General features: G+C 37.2%; 2 protein-coding genes across 3 annotated transcripts in view; one reads left to right on the top strand and one right to left on the bottom strand.

Annotated features, from left to right (window-relative positions):
- The window catches only part of LOC150096052 (Golgi-associated PDZ and coiled-coil motif-containing protein-like), a 171,168-nt gene that overhangs the window by 96,055 nt on the left and 50,744 nt on the right, over positions 1 to 24,369 (top strand). For both annotated transcript variants that reach the window (XM_090408808.1, XM_090408809.1), the window contains exons 3-4: positions 4,947 to 5,122; positions 9,822 to 9,987. In XM_090408808.1, the coding sequence (XP_090264934.1) occupies positions 4,947 to 5,122; positions 9,822 to 9,987 (342 nt within the window). The remainder of the gene's footprint in view (positions 1 to 4,946; positions 5,123 to 9,821; positions 9,988 to 24,369) is intronic.
- Positions 4,983 to 24,369, bottom strand: part of LOC150096051 (PCNA-interacting partner-like) — a 274,947-nt gene continuing 255,560 nt past the window's right edge. Inside the window, exon 12 of the mRNA XM_090408806.1 lies at positions 4,983 to 5,115. Coding sequence (XP_090264932.1) covers positions 5,112 to 5,115 — 4 coding nt within the window. The 3' untranslated portion in view covers positions 4,983 to 5,111. The remainder of the gene's footprint in view (positions 5,116 to 24,369) is intronic.

Genomic DNA, 24,369 nt, shown 5'->3' with positions numbered 1-24,369 from the left:
CCATCCTCTTCTTTTTTCATAGTAAAGTTGATGCATAGGTGTAGGCTGTTCATTTTGATTAAAAGGTTAAGTAGAGATTTCTCTGAGTCCAACCAAATGGCAAACACATCGTCTACATATTGAACCTGAAAGGAAGGTTGGGGTTATACTGAAGAGAACAGATTTTTCAAGATGCTCTAAGTAGAAATTAGCAAGTGCAGGTGACAACGGGCTTCCCATGGCAGTTCCTTCAATCTCTTTGTAGAATTGGTTTCTGCAATTAAGCTGAGTGTGTGACAAAAGCAGTTCAACTATGTCTGGGGGAAACTTATCTGATAACAGTTGAAGAGTGTCAGCCAAAGGTACACTAGTAAATAAGGACTGGATATCAAAGCTAATCATTAGGTCTGTATGTTGAAGGGTTAAGTTTTTTATTTTTGTAGAATATATCAAAAAATCTGATATATTCTTCATGAAGGTTTGTGTGTGGCCTGTGCGGGAGCTTAAAAGACAAGCTTGGAATTTGGTTAAGCATAGGTGGGGCTATGCAGTCCACTATGGATCTGAGTGGAATTTTATATTTTTGGAAGTCCACATTTTTATGGCCTTAACCTACCAGAATGGGTCTTCAGTTTTTTGATAATGTCTTCATCCCAACTAATCACTTTGTTGCGTAAGGAATTGTTTGTTAATTTGGCTGTTGGTAGGGTTCTGGGAAATCTGAAAAGTGGAGTAATCTTGTAACAGAAGAAAAATTTTTTTGTTGTACTGAATGGTGTCCATGATAACTACAGCTTTACCCTTGTTTGCTTTCAGTATGGTGGTGAGATGGTTGTTATATCTTAATGATTTTAGGGCCTTTATTTCAGCTGGGGATAAGTTTTTGGGTAGGAAGTTTAGCTCTAAGTAGTGCTGAGGAGACCTCAAGTCGAAGTTTATTAGTGTTATCACCTGAGAGGGTGGTTAGGTTCATCTCAACGTCATGCAGGAAATCCAGATATGGAATTCTTTTACACTATAGCAAAATCGTGTCATTTCATGAGAACTGAAGTTTCCACAGGAATGATAAAGAATGTGTGATATGTTGACCACCCATCTATTTATTGCCGGTTTACCTTGGTTGGTTTTTGCTTCTGAGCAAGTGAGTCAAACTTGTGAACGAGAATAAGTCTGTTTTTATCGTAAGAACATTGGAGAAACTGCCTAAATAAATCTAAAACCATTGAGAAAAGATTGCTGTTTAAGATAGAAGATATTGTCTCTTGAAGAGAAGAAATGTTATGAATATTCAGGGCAAGATCATATTTTGTGGCTCGTAGTTGATTGCGTATGAGCACATGGCTAGTGTTGATGTAAATACGATGAGCATCAACGATTTAATGGTTTCTTTAAATTTTACAAAGTTAATAATTATCTTTGAGTCACAGCATTATTTTAAAAAAGGAAACCCTAGCTTGTAGCTTACCTTATTGAACAGAAAGTTTGCCAAGTTTATCAGTCATTTGTTCCCTGTGAAGGATAATTATCACATTAGCACATTTATTATATACATATATTCACAAGAATATAGTAATTTTATTACTGCAAATGTTTCATCCAGAAACGAACTTGTCATCATCAGTGCATCAGCATAATCACAAGGTGAAACTACAACAAAGAATGTTAACCACATCTCTGTCAACATGGATAAAATACATCACTCCTCGTACACTTTGTATCTATCATGTATTTCAATGTAATATCAATGGTATTACAATTTTAATATACACTTTGTATCCATGGTAACTTTCTGCATACATGGCATGGCCAGTTGGGTGGTTAATTACTAGGTGGCATCTGGCATGTGACTCAGATCTGTAAATACGATTAACATTCTTTGTTGTAGCTTCATCTTGTGATTATGCTGATGCACTGATGAAGACCAGTTACTTTCTGGTTGAAATATTTGCAGTAATAAAATTACTATATTCTTGTGAATATGCATGCATAATAAATGTTATAATGGCACACGTTCCATTAATTTTCTAGTTTTTTGGAAACTAAGGAGGAAGTGGTGTGATGCTCTATATGCCAGGAAAGGCATGATTCCAGGGAGATTTTTAAGTGTTGGCGAGGATAATAGTGGAAGAAAATGGTTATTTTTTTGTGAGAAATAGGCATAACTGGATTTTGCTAACATTGAAATTGAACCCCATTGAAGCATTGCTTGGAGATCAGAATTGAGGGCAGTGGTGGTTGATGTTCTGTAAGTTGAGGTGGTTTGTTAATTTGAAAGGGAGTGCAATGTACTATCATTTGCATATTGGGTTGGTAGTCAACTGAAGTAAGTTATTGATATACACAAGGAAGAGAGTTGGTAAGAGAACAGAACCTTGTGAAACCCCCAGCATTTGTTGAATAGTGAGAGGATAAGGAACCATCCACCATCACACATAGCTTGTGTCCAATCGGAAAGCTAGCAGTCCAATTACAGAAGTCATGGGATAGACCAAGTGATGGAACTTTGCTGAATAGGCCTTTGTGCCAAACTGTGTCAGAAGCTTTGGAAATATCAAGTACAACCACCTGAGATTCACCACAGTATTTGTCGAAAAATGGGTGACATATATAAGTAGATCTTGTGTTGATCTACAGCAACAGCAGCACGATCTATACCAGTGGCCATTTATTAGCTGGGTGCCTTCAGAGTAGCACAAGAGTTGAGTATTGATGATTCCCTCCATTACTTTAGACAGGACTGAGGTGAGAGAGATAGGGTTATAGTTTGATAGTAGGTTGTTTTATTTATTATTATTATTATTATTTTTTAATATCCTATGGTATTATTACACCAAGTCATAGAAGTCAAATTCATGTATTTATAAAGCACCTTTTCTGGGTTGTTATAAAGTTCACATTTAGAAATATTCATACCCTTCTTCTGCACAATTTTCAGGAGTGATGCTTGTTTCCTCTCCCTTCTTGCTATGTATCAGTGTATCGGGGGCGGGGGGGAGGGTCTTGATTATTAATCCTATAAAACTCCTTTAGTAACTTATGTTTCTATTATGTTGCTTTTTTCCTATTAACTGATCTTCGTAACCCACTGATCTTTAATCTGTCTTCATATTTCCATAAACCTGTCACAGTCTTGGTCTCTTGCCTCTAGTTGGAAGTGGTGAGGATCACTTCCCCATCCCCAAGGAATTCAGGGGATATCAATCTGTACAATAGTTTGGGGGTGGCCTTATAAAGGGGAATAGTAACCTCCCTATTCCTGCCTGTCAGTATTCTTCAACATCCAAGTAATCTGATGTGCTATTTTGGCCACCTTTGCAATATGCCTCTAAACTTCAACTCAATGTCTGCAAGTATCCCCAAATTCCTGACCTCATCGATTTCCTGCAGTCCAGTTCCATCAGTAAAACTGTGTACTATACAGTTTTTTTATCCCTTTGTCCCAAAGTGAACTGTCCTGACCTTATGCTTGGCCACATTATACTGGAGCTATTATCTTTTGCCTGTACTTCCAGTCATTCATCCTGCAGATTTCTTTATCTTCATTGACTGACTATTGCTCTTCCTGGCACTATATCAGCATACAACAATATTTCCCTTAAACCATTTCTTAGATCATTGATATAACATTTATGCATTAGCAGACCAAGTACTGATCTCTGCTGTATATCACTAGGTCACCTACTTTTGCCTTGATTCATTTCCCTCAATGTATTACACATTGATGTCTGTCTGTTAGCCACCCTCTTATTTAAATCGCCACATTCATTTAGCCACCCTCTTATTCAAATCATCATGTTCGTATCCATCCCTGTTTGCTTCAGTTTACATAACAGAGTTTGGTGTAGCATCCTGTCAAATGCTTTGCATAGTCCCAGAAGTATCGCTGTATAGCCATTTCCTCAGTTGTCACTTTGTTACAAAAAAAAGTGAGCAAATTACTTCAGCAAGGTGTACCTTTCACAAAACCATGCCCCCCCCCCAATCCAAAAGAGTACCAATTTGTCGACCCATTCCTGAATTCTGCCTTTAACCAACTTCTCAGTATCTTGATCACTCCTAAGATACTCATTTACCTATAATTTGCTCAGTATCTCTTTTATGCAACGGAACTGTTTTGCCTCCACTTCCTAGTCACCTCCCAGAACTGAGGCCAACAGTTTAGTCAGAGGGACATGTATTACAAGAATTATACATTCTTCTAATATATGAGCTGAAATCCCATCTATCCCCATGGTTGCATTTGCATTAAGGTTCTTTAATATCTTAGCACTCTTCAGTTCATCTACCTCTATTCTCACATCAGTGAATATCACATCTAGCACTGGAATATCTTCACCTAGATGGTACGCCCTTGCAAAATAATCACTCATTTGCCAACTGTTTCATTTGCTTTTATTACTTTGATACCATTAGCACTTGTTGTTCTTCCTTTAACTCAATCATATAGTAAAATAACTCTTTGGGGTATATATTTTCTTCTTTTACCTCCTTTCCATAAGTGCTCATTAAAATCATTCTTCTTTTAATTGCTACATAGTGAAATAACTTGTTTGGGATATATATTTGGAAATAAGTAGTTGAAGAAATATTAAAATTTCTTCATAACTACTGTTGATTGTGGAATTTTTGTGCATCACAGGCAACTGGGGATGCTTTTGACTTGTTGGGGTATGCTGTATCTCACTAAGAGACCTTAAGGGTAAATGTAATGTCATAATAGCAGAGTGGAATCACCCATGGAGATGTTTGATGGTGATGATAACAATAATAATCAAAAATTAACAAAAAAAAACAAGGCACCTTAAAATAGACTAGACATATATAATGTTGCTCATTTTAGAATAACACACTAAGTGAAAATTTTAATTCATCTTAAAATACAGGTGCATTTTTATAAGCAGACCAGAATATCCATACAGTAGCCATATTTTTATAAAATTTGGATGGAAATTTTGTTTCATTAAAAGGAAAATGAAATGGAACAGTATCGAAGAGATGCTCATAAAGAATCTGTACTTGAGGCAGAAGTTCAGCAGTTAAGAAAAGAAAATGAAGACTTACGGCAGTACGTTATTGGCTTGCATAGTGAACTATATGGTGCACGTCTAGCAGCAAAATATCTGGATAAGGAATTAGCTGGAAGGTAAGTGCAGATTTGAATAAATACTTGAACATAATATTGATTCAAAATGTTTCATAGCAAACTAGAATGATGGTATTATATTCAGTGGTAGCTGAAGAATCCTTTTTTAATGATTTAACTTCATTTTGGCTCACAATAAAAGTAAGTTTAGTAATTAAGTTTTGCAACATTCAACTAAATCTGTCATGATTAGAGTGTTCGTGCCTCCTGGTTTAAGGAAATTACAATGTACATTATATATTAATTAGACACTAATAACTTTTAATTAATATTTTCAATATTTCATCCCCAACCAAGTCAGCTAGCAGACCTGCATTTAACCATTGCTCTACCAATAAATTGTGAAGACTTCACTGAAAAGGAAATAAAAATAGCAATAGATCAAACCAAAGCAGGAAAGTCCCCAGGGATTGATGGAATCAGAGCAGAAGCTTTCAAAAATGCTGGGTATAATACATATCCATTCTCCTTACCATAATGAATCAAGCTTTAAAAAATGGAATAATACCTCAACTGTGGAAACAGGAAACAAGGCCTTATTGTCCTTATACCATAAAGGGCAGTCTTAATGGAATGAATAACTACAGAGGTATTACTTTGCTATCAACTGTGGTTAAAATCTACAATAGGATGATACTCAATGGAATAGAACCTTACTTAACACCACTTTTAAGAAAAAATCAAGCTGGATTTCTAAAAAAAACGATGTACAGTAGAACAGATATATTGCATCAGAAGAATCATAGAAGGTTCACGTGATAAAAACTTACCACTCATTTTAACCTTTATAGACTTTAAAAAAGCCTTTGACTCCATTAATAGAGAAGCAATGTTTAAAATACTCAGCTTCTATGGTCTACCCTCAAAACTCATACAAGCAATCTCAGCGCCTTATAAAGATTACAATGCTACAGTAAAAGAAACATCTGAATTCTTTCTGGTGACAACAGGAGTCCTGCAAGGTAATGTACTAGCACCTTATTTGTTTTTAGTATGCTTGGACTACATCTTCTGGACCTTCAACACAGAAGATCTTGGTTTTAACATTAGAACATCCACCCACACCATGCAAATAACTGATCTTAGCATTTCTGACTATGTTGTATTGATACAGAACCAACAAATGCACAAAAACATCTCAGTCTACTAGAGGCACAGGCTAAACTTATTGGTCTGCAGATCAGCATCCAAAAGTCCAAAGTATTCTCAATAGGTTGTGAAAACTTTATACTTAATATCAACAGTAAATATCTACCCTTAGAAAGTCTACTCTTTCTAAGGGTAGATACGTTGGATCGTACATCAGCAATACAGAAAATGATATTAGAAAACGTAAACAGTTGGCTTTAGTCTTTCATAACAAACTCTGCCCCATCTGGAAATCATCATTAATATCATTAAAGACAAATTTAAGACTATACCATGCAACTAGTAGATCCATCTTCTTGTATGGTTCTCATACTTGGAAAATAAGCACCAAAAAAACTACAGATCTAATTAACTCCTTTGGAACCACATGTCTCAGACTGATACTTGGATGGACTGTGTCACTAACTCTGCTATGCTAAATCTGGCACTTGTCAATATAGTCAAAAAACTACAACTCAGACATCCTGAAGTCTCACCCCTTTTTGGAATCCCTCATCTTGTACAAACCAGAAGATGGCAATTGCAGTTAGAGGAAGACCATGCAAACAATTTTGGCAATATGTGAAACCATCAGTAGGGGCTGAACTGTAAAACTCCATCTGACATCTACCAGTTAGCTCAAGATAGAGACTTGGAAGACCATAATTTGCAATATTTAATTTTTAATATAAATCTCTTTCCCTTTTCACATTGTATCATATTGTGAATAAACTATGATGATGATGATTTCATCAAATCTCATGCTATCATCAGGAAGCAATGAGCAAATTGATATGTGCACACGGCGACTGTGTAGGGTAAGTAAGATTAAAGCATAGTAAGGCAAGCCTAAAGTACTAAATAGTGCCCTCTCTTTCCCCTCCTCCAGTGGGGCTAGGTTAGATGTTCATGACTTCAGCCCAACAGCCATGAATTACCTTGTCCACATACATGAATAAGGTATCTTACTGCTGAACTTCTATCCTTGTTAGTTTCACATCACTTGCCTTAGTATCTTTAAGCTTCACATCACTTGCCTTAGTATCTGTAAGCTTCACATCACTTGCCTTAGTATCTTTACGCTTCACATCACTTGCCTTAGTATCCCATAATACGAAGCACATATCCTTACAGACATATATTCATTATGGAAGAGCCACTACCCAAACTGGTTTCAACCTTTATTGAGGTCTCATCAGTGGGAGCCAGACCTAGAGGTGATATCAAGATTGAAGTAATGTAGAAGTCATGTTTCCATATATTAGTAGCCAAAAAGTGTCGCACCTTATTAATAAAATACTGTGGATTAGAGATAGATGTTGGAAGTTTTTCCACTTGTTATACTATAAATTAAAGATGCCAATAAATTTTATTCTTGGTTTAATCCTTTATCCAAGTGTAAGCAAACAAAGTTTGCACCTGAAGTAACTTCAGGACTAGTGGCCCTTCCCATAATGTATAGCATTATACATGTCCGTAAGAGTATGTGCTTTGCATTATGGGATACTAAGGCAAGTGATGTGAAGTCATTAACTTTTATATACGAGTTGCCCTGTCCTGAAGTTTCTTCAGATGCAAACTTTGTTTGCATACACTTGATAAAGGATTAAATCAAGAATATAATTTCTTGGCATCTTCAATTTATAGTATAACCAAGTGGGAAACTTCCACACTATTTCTAGTTGAATATCATTTCCTTCAGCTGCCTTTTCACATTTCAGGATTTTGATAGCTTTTTCTACCTCTAGCATTGATATGTACTGCTTAATCCATTCCTCTTGAATGTTTTCTACTGCAGTGTTGCCACTGCTTGTTTCATTTAATTAATTACTAATTACTGAAGCATTCAGAGTATTAGTTTATTTTCATATCACTGTTATGTGTTTTTTTGTTTTTTTTTTTGGTAGTATTTTTATCTCCATTTCTAAACCTTTTCAATAGTCTACAGGACATTTTTCCAGATATTTGTCTTCTGTATTCTTACCAGTCTTCCATGACTTGTTCAGTTAGTTTTACATATACTTAGCTCTATCACACTTTTAGTTTTCAGTACTCTTTCAAGGCATCTACTGACTTATTTGCTAAGAACTTTTGATATCTTTATTCTTTCCCAGGCTACCTCTTCTTACATCCACCATGAAGTTTTGATTTTTCTATCCTTGCAAACTGTGTCCTACACGTTTTTTGCCTCTGAGACCTCAGGGTTTGGTCCTTGTTTTCAAAGTTATCGTTTCTCAAGTAATTTTTGTATAGTTCATTCTACAGTAAGCACTTCTCAAAGCTGCTCAACTTTAATTTTCTTTAAAACTTTCTTACACACATACACACACATACATTAATTATTATAATTAGTTTTATCCTGCTTTAAAGTAAGTGATCACTTCCAATTTGAAGATATCTCTGTCAATGGTAATGTAGTCAAAAAGACCTTTTTCTTGGATCTTCTGTGTGAATTCATTCACATTTTTATATAGAAATATGGTGTTAGTAATGACTAGTCTATGTCCTGAACAAGAAATTACCTTACTCTTTTCTCCAAATTTTCTCAAACATTTCTGTATGCCTGCAGTTCATTTTCTGCTGCTGTTTAGGGCATAACAATGACAAGCTTTCCCAATTTCTTTCTGTTGGATACCTTCTTTAACTCAGAAAATTTCTCCACTTCTTTAGGAAAACCTTCTGTGGGACCATAGACACAAATTATTTATATTGTTCAGTTCCCCATTTTGAAATATGCCCATATAACTTGAAAATTGCCTGCCAATCAAGAAGTTTATCTTCATTTTTGGTGTTGAATGCTTTTACTCCTTCCTTTCCTTGATCACTGTTGCCCAAATATAACATCCTTTATGTATTATTTAGAATGATATTGCCTGTTTTATTTTGCATCTCACTAACACCAGTTATGTTCACCTGGTATGTCACTATTTCTGCTAGTCATTTCTATCTCTTATGTCAGTGGTGCTTATCATCAGTTCTGCTGACATGAAATTTGTTCCAGTGGTTGACTTTTCGCTGTTTGCTCTGGATTCCTGATGAAGATAGTTGGGGCCTTGTTTAACCAGATGGTGCACCAGCTGGCATGAAATTTCATTATGTTCTACCATCATGTTATTTTCTGATTTGAGCCAGTATAGAATACAATTTTGGTGGCTAAGTCCAAAATTGCCTGTCCATCCTCATTCATTATCTAGTGGATACCTGCTAATGGGTTGCACCATGTGAGAGTTTTAACATTAGGTCAGAAGCCCTAATCATTCTCCACATTCCTTAAAGGTTTTGTGGAAGGCTAGTACCAGTTAGTATCGTAAGCTAGTTGAACCAAAAAAAAAAAAAAAATCCACTGCTTTGAAGATCAAATATGACCTCGTTCATGACACTTGATCATTACACTAGGTGATGAAAACGATATGCTTCCCAAAGATTGAATTCAATTCTGTTAATGTATTAAGTAATTTTTGTGTATTGTGAAATATCTTTTGTTTAGTGTTTGAATTGTTTCTCTAGTATCTGTATTTTAGATAATAAGAGCATTATACTATTCATACTGTTTGTATTTCATTTTAAACAGGATTCAGCAGATCCAGTTATTAGGCAAAGATCTTAGGGGTAATGATCATGACAGATTATGGAACCAGCTTGAAGCTGAAATTCATCTACATCGACACAAAACAGTTATTCGAGCTTGCAGAGGACATATGGCATTTGGTCAAAAGTTGCCATATCCACCTGGACATGTATGTTACCATTTCGTCAGATATTACAAAATCATTTGTTCACAACAAATAATTAGACTAGGAGAAAAATCTACTGAATACAACTGGAAGATAAATAGTTTCCCATTTTTGTGAATCTCGTCTAGGTCATACACCTTAAGTGCTACTTAAGGCACCATAATTTGGAAATCCTGCTTAGGAGACAGAGTTATCAAACTATTTAGACCTCCATTAGTAAGGTAGAAAGATTTTGTCAATACAAAATCTTGGCCAGCCTGGCTGTCCAGCTTAAAAAAAAAAAAAAAAGCTGCGGATTTGAATCCTGCCGTGGGCATGGATGATTGTGTTTGGAAATACTAGTGGTGGTGGTCGGCGGTAGATGGCGTTGTGTAGTTGCAGTCAGTTGGTGGATTGAGTGGCGAAGACAGAGTTGTAGAGCAGGTACCCTCCCTCGATGAGTCATTGGACTCCCTGGAGGTGTCTAATAATAATAATAATAATAATTTTTTGGTAGTGTTTGTTGAGAGCTCCTGATAAGATAAGTGTTATTTTAAGTTATCATTGACAATTTTGCTTGAATATTACGTAGTTTTGTTTGCTTTTCGTATCTTAGTGTCTGTTTGTGTGTTTTTGGTGTTGTTTCAATTATTAATTTGATAAGATACGATAGAAGCGTGCACATGGCTCCAGTAAGAAGGAAAATGGTGGCTAGTAATAATGGTTCGCCATCTTTGTTCAATAACGGTAACATAAAGGAGATTAATGTACTACATACTCTCCGCAACGCATACATATTCTGCGAAATGTATGCGTTGCGGAGAGCGGTTGGAGTACAGTTAGATGATGATAGTGGAGTGTATGTGTGCAGAAAATGTAAGGAAAATGATGAATTAAAGTGTGTTTCAGGTCGTGAGTGTGATATTTTTGTCAAATTTCAGAATGTAGAAAATAGCGATATGATAGGAAATTGCGAGGTTGTACCAGAGAGCTGTGAGGGCTGCGTAGAAAGTGAGAATGACGGTATTAATACAGAGCAAATTAATGGTTTAACAGATAATAAAAAAGATGAGCTAGATGCAATGAGTGAGATCGCACGGTTGAGCGAAGTGATACATAGGGCAAAGTAGCAGCTGGAGCGTATGCACAAATTTCTACCGAGTGTATCAGCCAATAAAAAAAAGTATGATAGGAAAAATAAGAGTATGATTGTGAACGTTAACAAAATGAAGGAGCGAGTGCTGTATGGAGATTCGTTAGTACAAGGTGTGATAATAGAGAATTTGGCAAAATTGTACCAACCTGGTGCGACCATTAAGGATGTAAGTGAGTCTATTAGGGAGCAAAAGCAAAGGGTGAAAGAAATGATAGTGGTGGCAGGTACGAATGATTTGAAAGGAGATAAAATGGAAATGATAGAGGACCTGAAGGAATTGTTTAAGGAAGCAAAAGAGAAGAGTGAGAGAGTTAGGATGATTAGTCTTTTGCCGCGGTATGACAGTGAAGAGTTTAGAAGGAGGGCCATAATTGCAAATGATTTTATTCATGGGTTATGCAGGATGAGTGGTGTGGAATTTGTGGACGTGTGGAATGAGTTCGATGGGCAAAAGGATCTATATAAAATGGATGATTTGCATTTGAATGGATTCGGTGTAAGGAGACTTGAAAAAGTGTTTTTGAATGAAGTGGATGTGCAGAATCAGGGAAACTAGATTTATTAAGGGGGGGGGGTAGATATGCAGACTTTAGGGAGGCAGTTGAGTGTATGAATGAGTATAATATGCCCGAGCGAATAAGGAGGACAACAAATCAGAATGGGATACTTAGTATAAGGCATCAAGGTAGGGATGGGGCTAATGGGGGTCTGCAATTCATGTATACTAATGCTAGGAGTATTAGGAACAAGAAGGAAGAATTTTTGGCCTTGGTTGGCACTTCCAGACCACAAGTTATTGGCATTAGTGAAACATGGCTGACTGAAGATGATATATCTGGTTGGATTGAATGTGAGGAGTATAGTATGTTCAGGAATGACAGGGAGAATAAAATGGGGGGAAGAGTATTATTGATGATAGCTGATGAGCTGCAGCCAAGGAGAATAGAAATTGAATTGCAGGATAGAGAAAAGAGCACATTTGAGGCCATTTGGTGTGAGATTAAGGCTAGCAGAAAAAAATATACAATTGGGTGCTGCTATAGACCAGGTGATAGAAAAGATGGTGGAGATAGTATGCATAAGCAAATAGAAGAAATGAGTGGAAGGAGGGTAATTATTATGGGAGATTTCAACTATGGTATCATTGATTGGAGGGAGGAGAGGACACATGGGAGGAAGGAATTGGATTTTATGCGGTTATTAAGGGATAACTATCTGCAACAGCATGTAATGGAAAATACTGGGGGTCAGAGAGTGCTTGACCTAGTAATTGCATCTGAGGATTTGACTATAACGAATATGACCACATTGCCACCAATTGGTGAGAGTGATCATAGGGTCTTGACTTGGGAGGTGGCTAAAGGTGTGGAATTTACAATTAAGACAGGGTATGTGTGGAATTCTCGGGCTGGTAAGTATGACAAGCTTAGGAATTTGATTGGTTCAGTGCCATGGCATGTAAAACTGCAAGGGCTGGATGTTGATAGTGCATGAGAGGCGGTTAAGAAGTGTTTGCAGGAGGCATTGGCTGACTGTATACCTAGAGTCCTAATAATAAATCAAATAGGGATTAAATGGATGAATAACACCATTAAGCTTGAGCTGCAAAAAAAGAAACAACTATGGAGGGAATTTAAGGAGAAAGGTGACCCCCAGGCACATGAACAGTCTAAAGCCCAGGCCAGAAAGGTAACAAGTGTGGTAAGAAAAGCAAAAGCTGATTATGAAAGAACATTAGCCATGCAGGCTAAAGAGAATCCCAAACAGTTTTTTCAATATGTTGCAAGTAAAAGAAAAAATGTATACGGCAGATTGATTTTAAAGAATGCCGATGGTAGGGAGGTAACCGAATCAGTTAATATAGTAGAATTACTGAGTGAGCACTTTGCAAGAGTATATCATCCAGGTGGTGACATTGTAGAAATGGAAGAACCAACAGCTTATATGGGAATTGTGGTGAATGGAGATGAATAGTCTATTACAAAACCTCAATGTCAATTCATCTGCAGAATTGGATGGTATACCAGCTCGTGTTGTACGAGAAGCGGCTAAAGAATTGTCAGTGCCTTTGACCATTTTGTTTAATTTGAGTCTCGGTTCTGGATTAGTCCCGAGGGGATGTAAAGGGGGGAAAATAGTTCCACTGCATAAAGGAGGTTCCAAGACTGCTGTTGAAAATTACCGGTTGATCCGCATAGCAGGAATTGTTGTCAAGGTCTTGGAGAAAATAGTCACGAGGAAAATACAGGATTGGATAGATGAAAATGGGATACTGTATGGGGGACAGCATGGTTTTGTGAAGGTTAGATCATGCCTCAGTAATTTGCTCACGTTTTATAACACAGTGACGGCTGAACTGGATGAGGGTAATGGGTTTACAGTGATTCTAATTTACCTTGCTAAAGCCTTTGATAGGATACCACATGGAATTCTAATCAGTAAACTGCAGCATATGAGAATGGATATAGGGTTGGTGAAATGGATAGGAAGGTGGTTGATGGAGAGATATCAGAGAGTGGTTTATTCAGGCGTAGAGTCCAAAAGACGTCCTGTGACTAGTGGTGTGCCACAGGGTTCTGTTCTTGGACCACTACTGTTTAATTTATTCATTAATGATATAGGAAAGGATCTCAGAGGAACTGTGCATCTGTTTGCAGATGATGCTAAGTTAGGTAGAGCAATAGTGAATGCTCAGGATGTCAAAATTTTGCAGGCTGATTTGGATAGGTTGGAAGACTGGACTAAGGAGAATGGATATCAATTTAATGTGGAAAAATGTAAGGTTTTGCATTTTGGGGTGAAAAGATTAGCAGCAGTATATTGCATTGGTGGAACTGTACTCCAGGAGATTGACGAGGCCAGGGATTTGGGAGTGTTGGTGGATAGGGAGTTGAAGTTTAGGGGGACACATCGCAAAAGTGTCAAAATCAGCTCGTCAAATGACTTGGTTGCTGAAAAACACTCTAACGAGCAGAGACAAACAGGTTATTGTTCCTCTGTATCAAGCCTTGATAAGACCCCATCTAGACTACTGTGTCCAGATATGGGCACCAGGTTTTCTTCTCGATGGGGAGGAGGTGGAGAAGATCCAGAGACGAGTGACCAAGATAATAGCAGGACTATGGAATGAACCTTATGAGAACAGGTTGAAGATTTGTGGGCTGCAGAAATTGGTTGATAGGCGAAAAGGGGTGATATGATTGAGACATTTAAATTACTGAAGGGTTTCTATAAGATTAATTCAGAAGATAATTTTGAGAATAGGACTGGTAGTGGGAGGACTAGGGGCCATCCATGGAAGCTTCATAAGAGTGTGGTCAGCAAGGGTGTTAGAGCTAGGTTTTACTTGAAGAGTGGTGAATGAGTGGAATAAGCTGCCAGAGTCTGTTGTGGGTGCCATGACTGTAAATGAGTTCAAGGTGAAGTATGATAGATACTGTGTGAATGTTGAATAGTTGTTCTTGACATGATGTTTGGCCTCCCTCGATGAGTCTAAGGAATCCTTGGAGCTGCCTGTAATAATAATATAAAAAAAAAAATAATTTGGAAGGCCTCTCCAACACTGTTTGTGGTTGGATATCCCAATGATGGTGCTGGCCCCATTTCTTTTTTCCTCTTACTTGTCTTTACCCTAATTCTTTTCTTTTCCTACTACTTTGCATTCTCTATGCCACTGTCATAAGATCCAACACCTTACTATCATGTGCATATGACTTGTAGACATACAGAAATGGGATCCTAGCAACATTCATGCACTGCCTCAGTAAGTCATTCTTCCTACATGACTTAACTGGGATTATTCTGTTAATGGGCTTATCTGCAAGAGTCAATACTTTTTCAGGAAGTCTTCTTTCTTATAGTCCAGGAACAGGATTAGAGACTCATATATAGGAAGTATATTGTATGTGTGGGAAGGAGTAGTAGTTCTGGCATATATGGCTGTTTCTTTTTTTTGATCATACCATCATTTCTCATTATTTACTGTATAGTGGAATATCTAGTGGGAAAAATGTCAATAAAGAATCTTCTTTCAGGTGACATTCTGTTGAAACACACTCAAGCAATTTCCCTCTTCAACATCATTGGAGGAATACCTATTAGTAGTTATGAAACATTTATCCAAGTGTGAGCAAAATTCTGAACATGTCTAGGGAAAATATTTCAAAACAGAATTTGGCACTGATGGTGAAATTTGCTTTGAACTATCAGATCAGAGGATAACAGTTATTATGCACATTCTTCTATATAGAGGTGGTTGTCATATTACTGTCAAAAAAAAAAAAAAAAAAAAAATGCAAATGGCATAATAAAAGGTTTGTCATGGCTTTTCTGCTATTATTGGTGGTGGGCAATAGATGGTGTTGGTGTAGGTGATGTGGTTCGCTGTAGTTGATGGATAGAGATGGAGAGTTGTAGAGTTGGTGCCCTCCTTGGATGAGTCTTTGGACTCCTTGGAGATGTCATGTAATAATAATCATTGTATGTAATTACTTTAATGTAAACTTCCCAGCATATTCCTGTGTATTATATGCCATCTGATAATGTTGAATATCTGAGAAAATTGCTGACAGGAAGAAAGTTTTTGCCTCCTGATATGAAATATCAGGAGGCAAAGAGGTATTCACATAGTAACTTTTAAGAGCTCCTTTAACTTCCAAAAGGTGGAGTTTAAAAAATATCATCAAAGGGTGCCCAAATATTACTTACCACCATATTGATCCTTGCATATACCATCAGATCACTACGACTTCCCTTTATTTTCTTTAGAATACTTGAAAGTAACTGGTTTTTTTAATGCGACTCCACCCACAAAAAGTTGTAAAACCTATAGTGCATTAGTACCATAGGTGGGCTAGGGATTTTTTCTATTTTTTTATTTTTTATACTTATTTTTTACATAATCTGGAAACTGCTCTAGAGATGAAACATGGAACTCTTCCAAGCCTTCAAGTCTTCTATGAGGACAATGGTCTCATACTAGGCATTAAAATGAATCCCCCACCTAAAAACAGTATATAACTGTGGATATCATTTTAATTAGTCTATTCATAAATATTGTTACAACTTGAACAGCACATAAACCTTAAATCTATCAGTAAATCATTTACAGCTTTCATCACATACAAATCACACATATAACCTGAATAAATATAGCAGCTCTCAGTGTTTGAAATATTCTCATTTTGCCTTCTCGCACGGCCGAAGTCTGTGAGGCCACATATTGATGTTGGCATGCACAACATGCAACGGAAAATCTACCACTACTTGCTCCAAATCCACCTTCAGGCTGGGGTGTTGTTTCTTGCAGGCTACTCTGTCAAGTTCTGACCACAATTTGAAGTCCAACAGATTCAGATTAGGACTTCCAGATGGCCAATCATATGGTGATATGTGGTCAGGCACATTCGACTCTAACCACTGTTGTGTGTAAGGACTGAGTCCTGTTGGAAAGTCCATTGCCTACTATGAAACAAGTTTTTTCTTCAGGGGCCATATCACAGATTCCAGCATGGTGTCTTGATACACTTTGGCAGAAGTTTTGACTACTTTCTCACAGAAATGCAACTTGGATGTCCCCTGATACATGACCCCCCACCCACACACACCAGAGAGGGATGATGACCTCTCTGAATCTTAGGTGCATGCTATGTGACTATCTGGGACATATACCTGATTGTTTTGGTGGTTAAACAACTCTTCAGTGGTGAAAAAAATCTCATTTGTGAAGAGGATATCTCTGTGTTGAAAGTTTATATTTTTCACTTGGTTAGAATATAATAAATTTAGTTTAATCCTTTATCCAAGTGTGAGCAAACAAAGTTTGTGTCTGAAAGTATCTTCAGGACTGGAGTAAGGTGGTGCAACACCAGGGCGACTCCTTGCAAAGGTGGAGCAAGATACCATCACTCCTATCTCAGTATCTCCCATAATGCAATATATCTCCCATAGCTTGCTCCACCTTTGCAAGGAGTCGCCCTGATGTTGCACCACCTTACCCCACTCCTGAAGATACTTTCAGGTGCAAACTTTGTTTGCTCATACTTGGATAAAGGATTAAACTAAATTTATTAGATATCTCTGTGTCTATTGGTTGTCTAGAGAAGTGCCTTTGATTTTATCACCCTCTGCCACATAAGTGGTGATGTTAGGAAGTGTCCAGTAGAATGACAATAGTCTCTCACCCCAGGTCATCAGTTAGTGCACGTGACATCGTTTTTTCTGGCCACTTCCTTATAATAGGTAATAGTCTGATACACAAGCATCCTACTGATCCCAAGTGTTTTTAATGTGTTGAAAATAACAGGTGGCTGCATTCCAGTCTTGTGAGGTTCTATTACAGCTACCTAGTTCTCATAATCTCCCCTTCTGCATGTTAACCTGTACAGCTAGACAACTTCTCTCTCTACTGGTAAACACTTGAATGTTGGCTGTGCACAGAGCCAATAACGGAACTGGGCTCATGCAATTCTGTAGGCAGTGCGAGTGGATAATGAAGTTGTAACATTATTTATGGCAAGACAAGACAGTGTATATATTCAAAAAAAAAAACATAATAAATATTTCATGTATGATAAGACAGAGCAAATGCTACACACTATATTAAATATGTTTCCTAAGGAGAAGATGTATATTGGTTGTCCATCTCCCAGATCAAATAAAAAAAACACGGTGAGAAGGCTATAAATTAAAGATACCAAGAAATTATATACTTTGTTTAATCCTTTATCCAAGTGTAAGCAAACAAATGTGCACCTGAATTATTTTCAGGACTGGGGCAACTCCTATATAGAAGCTTATGACTTCACATCACTTGCCTTAGTATCCCATAATGCAAAGCACACATCCTTAAGGGTATGTATAATGCTATGCATTATGGGAAAGGTCACTACCATGGCGGAGCGTGATAAAATCAAAGGCACTTCTCTGGACAAACAACAGACAGAGATATCCTCTTCACAGATGAGAAGATTTTTTTCACCGCTGAAGAGTTGTTTAACCACCAAAACAGTCAGGTATATGTCCTGGATGTCACACAGCATGTGCCATAACACCTAGGAAAGGATATGTGCTTTGCATTATGGGATACTAAAGCAAGTGATGTGAAGTCACAAGCTTCTATATATGAGTTGCCCCAGTCCTTAAAATAGTTCATGCTCAAACTTGTTTGCTTACACTTGGATAAAGGATTAAACCAAGTATATAATTTCATGGTATCTTTAATTTATAGTATAACAAAGTGCAAAAACTTGCAACAGTGAGAAGGCATCAATCAGAGCAGAAGTATTAACATGATGTTAGAGAAACATTATTAGAGTATTTGTTCTAAATTTACAAAGTGCTTTGTTTGTTAGGTCATAATTGGTTGTGGACTTTACATTTGAGGTTTTTGCTGTGTATGGTATATTTTTAGTATATTTTATCAGTGTAATAAATTTAGTTTAATCCTTTATCCAAGTGTGAGCAAACAAAGTTTGCACCTGAAATATCTTCACGACTGAGGCAACTTGTAGTAAAGGTGGACCTTCCCTTAATGCATAGCATTATACATATCAGCAAGGAGATGGGCTTTGCATTATGGGAGATACTGAGACAAGGAGTGATGAGAGCTTGGTCCACCTTTACTACAAGTTGCCTCAGTCCTGAAGATATTTCAAGTGCAAACTTTGTTTGCTCACACTTGGATAAAGAATTAAACTAAATTTATTATAGTCTAACCAAGTGGAAAATAAACTTCTAACATCTTTCTCTCAATCCAGAGTAATTTAATAATAAGGTGGTACACCTTTTTGGCAACTTGTATAGGTAAATATGACCCCTCCATTGCTTCTGCCTTAGTATCACAACTTCTGGGTCTGGCTCCCACTGACGAGACCTCAATTAAGGTCGAAACTGGTCTGGGTGGTGGCCCTTCCCTTAATTCATAGCATCATACATGTCTGCAAGGAGATGTGCTTTGCATTATGGAAGATACTGAGACAAGAAGTGATGACAGCTTGGTACACCTTTACTACGAGTTGCCTGAGTCATGAAGATATTTCAGTCACAAACTTTGTTTGCTCACACTTGAATAAAGGATTAAACTAAATTTATTATAGTCTAACCAAGTGGAAAATAAACTACCAACATCTTATCAGTGTCTTTGTACTGTATTGCAATAATGGCTCCCACTATAAGTCTGTTTGCAGATACGTTGTTGCCCAGTCCTCTGCCATTTGAAGAATTGCATTTTACAGTGCTTACTACAGGATTTTGGGGAATGTTTTTTAGGGGAATGTCAGCAGCCTACAATGTGGTGGGTAAGAGACACTTGGAAGTACATGTCTGCATAAAATGTAGGAGATAGGAAGAGCTTGCCAACATTGATTTCAGCATAGATTTGGTTTGGTAGCAGTGTGTCGGTAACAAGTGAATAATGGCAGAGAGAGAGAGGTGAGTAGCGTAATCAAAGATGAAAATAAATAGCATGTGAAAATGAATGTAGTAGATTTAGAGGATGGTTAGGATAGGGTTGCAGAGGGTTGGTGAATATCAAATAAGAGTAGGTCGCTTGGAAAAAGATAATCGTTGATATGAAATGTATAAAAAAATTAGTTTTGAAGTATGAAAGAAGAGATTAGGAGACGGGGAAATGCTAACTGATGTGAAGCAAACAAGCAGACATGAGAGAGTGAGAGAGAATAAGAGAACCAGGAAATGAGAGGGATTGAGATGAAAGCAAGATAGTACAGGAGCTAGGGGTGGAGAGATGATAGAAAGGCAGGTAAGTGGGAATGCAAGGGGGAGAGAGAGAGAGAGAGAGAGAGAGAGAGCAAAGGATGCAGGTGAGCAAGAAATGGAGTAGTGAGAGGTGAAGGTGTGATGTATAGAGATTCAGTGATTATGGAGTGCGAAATAGAATGCTAGTGGAACGATAGTGTGACTATGGCAATTAATGAGGTGAAAGAGTAGATGAGATAACTCTGATGGTGGGTACAAATGACTTGAGAGGCAGTGTGAATCGAGTAGTGAGAGATTTGAGATATATGTTTGAGGTTGTACAGTAGAAGAGTGTGTGAGAGAGAAGATAGAGTATTTATCAGATATGATAATGCAGAGATGAGGACCAGCGCATCAGAAATGAATGGCATGATAATAAGAATGTATCGAATTAGATGCTTGGATTATGTGGATAATTCAAATATACCCTCTGTCCAAAAAGAAACCAAAATTTTCAAAAATAGAAGAAACTAGTGGCTCCACCTGTTGTATCTTTTTGTTGTCGAATGCGGCAACCTTCATTAGTGTTGTGTCAACTGTTTATGACATTTGTTTCATTAGAAGCTGAGTTTTAGTGGCAATAGTGACAGTGTGTTTTGACAAATGGTCGTAAAATGAGTTTCAAACAGAGATCTGGAATTGACTTTTGTGTTAAACTCGGTAAAAGTTTTACCGAAAATGCATCAAATGCTTCAAAAAACATATGGTGATGAATGCTTATCCCGTACTCAAGTTTACTAGTGTTTTAAGCAATTTCAAAGTGGTCGTGAGATGCTCGAGGACTACGAAAAGCCGGACCATCCAAAAACTAGACTGAGCGAAGTTAACATCCAAAAAAGTGCGTGATTTCATCAAAGAAAACCTGAAATCGTCCGTGAGATTGATTAAAGATGAATTGGGGATTCCAAAATCAACTGTGCACAACATTTTGACCGAGAGTTTGGGCCTTCATAAATTGAATTCGCGATTTGTCCCCACAAGTTGATGACGATCAAAAAATGTATTGAATTGAACACTGCAAGGACCTCATTAAAACTCCTCGTAAGGACTCAAATTTCCTTGAAACAATCGTTACTGGTGACAAAACGTGGTGTTATGAGTATGAAATAAAGTGCCAGAGTGCTGAGTGGAGACCACTAGAAGAGGGGCATCCGAAAAAAAAAAAGTCGCTTGGAGAAGTCAAAAGTAAAGATAATGCTGATTTGTTTCTACAATTCCACAAATTCTTTGTGGATATCCACAAAGAATTTGTTCCACTGGCCAAACAGTCAATGGTGAATGTTATCTCAAAGTTTTGAAACGATTGATAGCAAAAATTCATCGCATACGGCATGAATATTGTCATGCAGGCAGCTGGTCACTTTTGCACGATAATGCACCACCTCATTATTCGAACATTCTGAGACAGTTTTTGAGCAAAAACCAAGTTTGTGTGTTGGATCACTCGCTGTATTCACCTGATTTTGCACCCTGTGACTTCTTTCTCTTCCCCTGACTTCATTTGACGATGAAAGGAAAGCGATACGACACCGTTGAAAACGTACAAGCGGCAGTAACCATGACCCTCAACAGTATCCCAAAAACCAATATAAAAAACTCATTTAACGAATTGACCATGCCAAATGCTGTATCGAAGCTGAGAGAGAGTATATTGATTGAAATAAATGATTTGAATAATTATAATTGGCTTGTGTTTTATTTTCTATCAAAAGTTCGGTTTCGTTTTGGACAGAGGGTGTATATTTGAGTATAGAAGAGAGCTGTATGAAAGATGGACTGCATTTGAATGAGGAAAGGTGTAGGTTCTGGAGAAAGTGTTGATTTTGGGGCAGGTAAGAGTATTGAGTGCAAGGAAACTAGAGTTGTCAGGGCAGATGGAAGCAATGGTGGCCTCCTATAGGATAAACATTCTGGAGATGGGGAATGCATAGTGCAGGGTTTTGCAGGGTCAAATGGAGTCTGGAGCGAATAATAATAGGTATAGAAATACTGACAAGTCATTGATATTTCTTTATACAAATGCTAAGAGTATCCGGAATAAAGGAGATGAATTATTGGCATCAGTAGCTTCAGGTGGTCCAAACATTATTGGAATCAGTGAAATGTGGTTGAATGAATGATATACTGATAAGAAAGAAATAGAAGAGTATAGTGTATTTTGACAGGATTAGAAGGGTAGATGTGGTGGTGGAGTATTGCTTATCATAATAGATGAGTTGTCCTCTCAGAGTGGAGAATTTGGAAGGAAATGGTGCTAGTTGTTTTGAGAGGTGGAGGTGTGTAGGACAGGATATTTAGTGTGATGTTGCTATAGGCCAGAGAATACAGAGTTCGAGGAGCAAGAAATGTTTAGGCAGTTGAGTTTGGCAAGTACAAAATTATCATGATGGAATATTTTAACTACAGCAGCATGAATTGGGAAGAGCATGTAATAGTAAGGGAATGGAATTTCTGGAATTCAGGCGACATAGTAGAAGAAACAAAAGGATCAATTTGGATTTGGTCCTGGCATCAGAGCACTGATTGTAACTGAAATATCATCCCTTCCCCCAGCTGGAGAGAGAGTGACCATGTGGTCTTAACTTGGAGAATGAGTAGACATGTGGAAATGTTGAGAAGAAAGGAATTTATGTGGACTTAGAAGGCAGGCAATTATAATAATCTTATAAATCAGCTTGGGGAAGTTCCATGGGTGGAAGAATTGGATGGGCAAAATATCACCAGTTCATGGGAAGTAGGAAAGAAATATTTATTAGCAGCAATGGTGAATTGTATACCTTGAAAGAAAAAAGAACAAGGTTTGGTGTAGAAGTGAATGACTAATGATATCAAATAGGAACTACAGATGAAAAGGAGGTTATGAAAAATGTATAAGGAGAGGGATGGAGAGCAGTTGCATGAGCAGTATAAAACTCAGGCTAGGAAGGTGACTAGCATGGTAAGGAAGTCAAAACTTTAATATGAGAAGAGATTAGCCCTGAGATACAAGAAAAATCCAAAGAAATTCTTCATTATATGGCCAGTCGGAGGAGGAGAAATAATTGTGGAAGAATGACATCGTTAGATGAAAATGGGAGTAGAGTGACTGATACAGAAAACATAGTGGAGTTGTTTGATAGTCACTTTATTAGGGTATTTCATCCTGATAAAGAGGATTTTATTACTGTAGAGATGAGGAGGGTTTAAGGTTTGGAAGTGCAAAGGAGAGTGTGTTACAAATACTAAGTTCTCTGGATGTCAGTAAACCAATGGGACTGGATGGGATTTCACAACGTGTTTTTAGAGAATGTGCTAAGGGACTGACAGCTCTGCTGATTTGTCATTTCAATGAGAGAGTCTGGCTATGGGAAAGGTACCGAAGGAGTGGTAGGAGAGCAAGACAGTCCTATTGCATAAAGGTGGTGGTGGTAGAATGGAAATATCAAACTGTAGACCAGTTTGTATTTCTTCTGTAATTGTTAAGATTCTGGAGAAATTAGTGAGAAATTGTATACAGTGCCTGGGCAGATGAGGGTAATGTTATCTGTGAGGGTCAGCATGGATTTGTTAAGGGGCAAATGTTGTTTTAATGATCTAATTGTCTTTTATAATAAAGTAACGAGCAATTTATGAAGAAAGGCAATTGACAGGGTACCACATGATAAGCTGATATTTGAGATATTGGTTTGGATGTCAGTCTGTGATACAGAAGAAATAACTCTTATTCCTATCCCTTATGTGCAAGGCATTAGTGAATGCATAGCAAAAGTTTTAAAACCACTAAATATTTTTGTTGACTTTCACCACATCAGAAAAATCTCCACCTTTCTCACTTCTCCAAAGAACAAGCTTCTACATCTCAGTCATCCAGGTGTCTACCAGATTCCTTGCTCCTGTGGGTTATTATTTCGGACAAACAGGAAGATCTGCTTTTATTCGGTTAGAAGAACACAAGTCTTATATTCAATACCTTGAACCTGAACAGTCTAGACGTGCAGAGCATGCCATCAACACTAGACATAAAATTCATTGGATCAAGACCACAAAAGTTGGTTTCTCATGGAACGACTTTATAAAGAAACATGTGAAACTTGACTTCACTCTCCTAACTTAAACAGATCCAATGGTCTACGTCTATCCCCTTTGTGGGAGATAGTACTTTTTAAATCAGCTGATCTTTCTTAACTTTTTTAATTGTATATTTATCTAATTAATTCATTATTTATTTTTTATTCCATGTAAGTTTTTTGAAGTTAGGAAATTTAATGACCTTTTTTAGTTATCTTGCATTAGCTACTTAGGTAGCACCTTTTGGAATTGTCAGTTATTGTTTAACCTTGTACTGAAGATGCCTATGATACTCAGGCAAAAATTATACTAATAAATAATATTTTATGTGAGTTAATTCTATTATAATTTAATTAAATATGTCTACTCACGGTATTTCCTTATTGAAACACAAAGGGATAAATTAATATATCAGGACTGTACAATGTTAGCTATAAGGATAGACT

The sequence above is a fragment of the Typopeltis vanoorti genome, chromosome 19, assembly GCF_054136105.1.
Source record: "Typopeltis vanoorti isolate ZY-2024b chromosome 19, IOZ_Tvanoo_1.0, whole genome shotgun sequence".
Taxonomy (NCBI): Eukaryota; Metazoa; Arthropoda; class Arachnida; order Uropygi; family Thelyphonidae; genus Typopeltis; species Typopeltis vanoorti.
The sequence above is the reverse complement of the archived record's forward strand: the minus strand, read 5'-3'. Positions and strand labels throughout refer to the sequence as shown.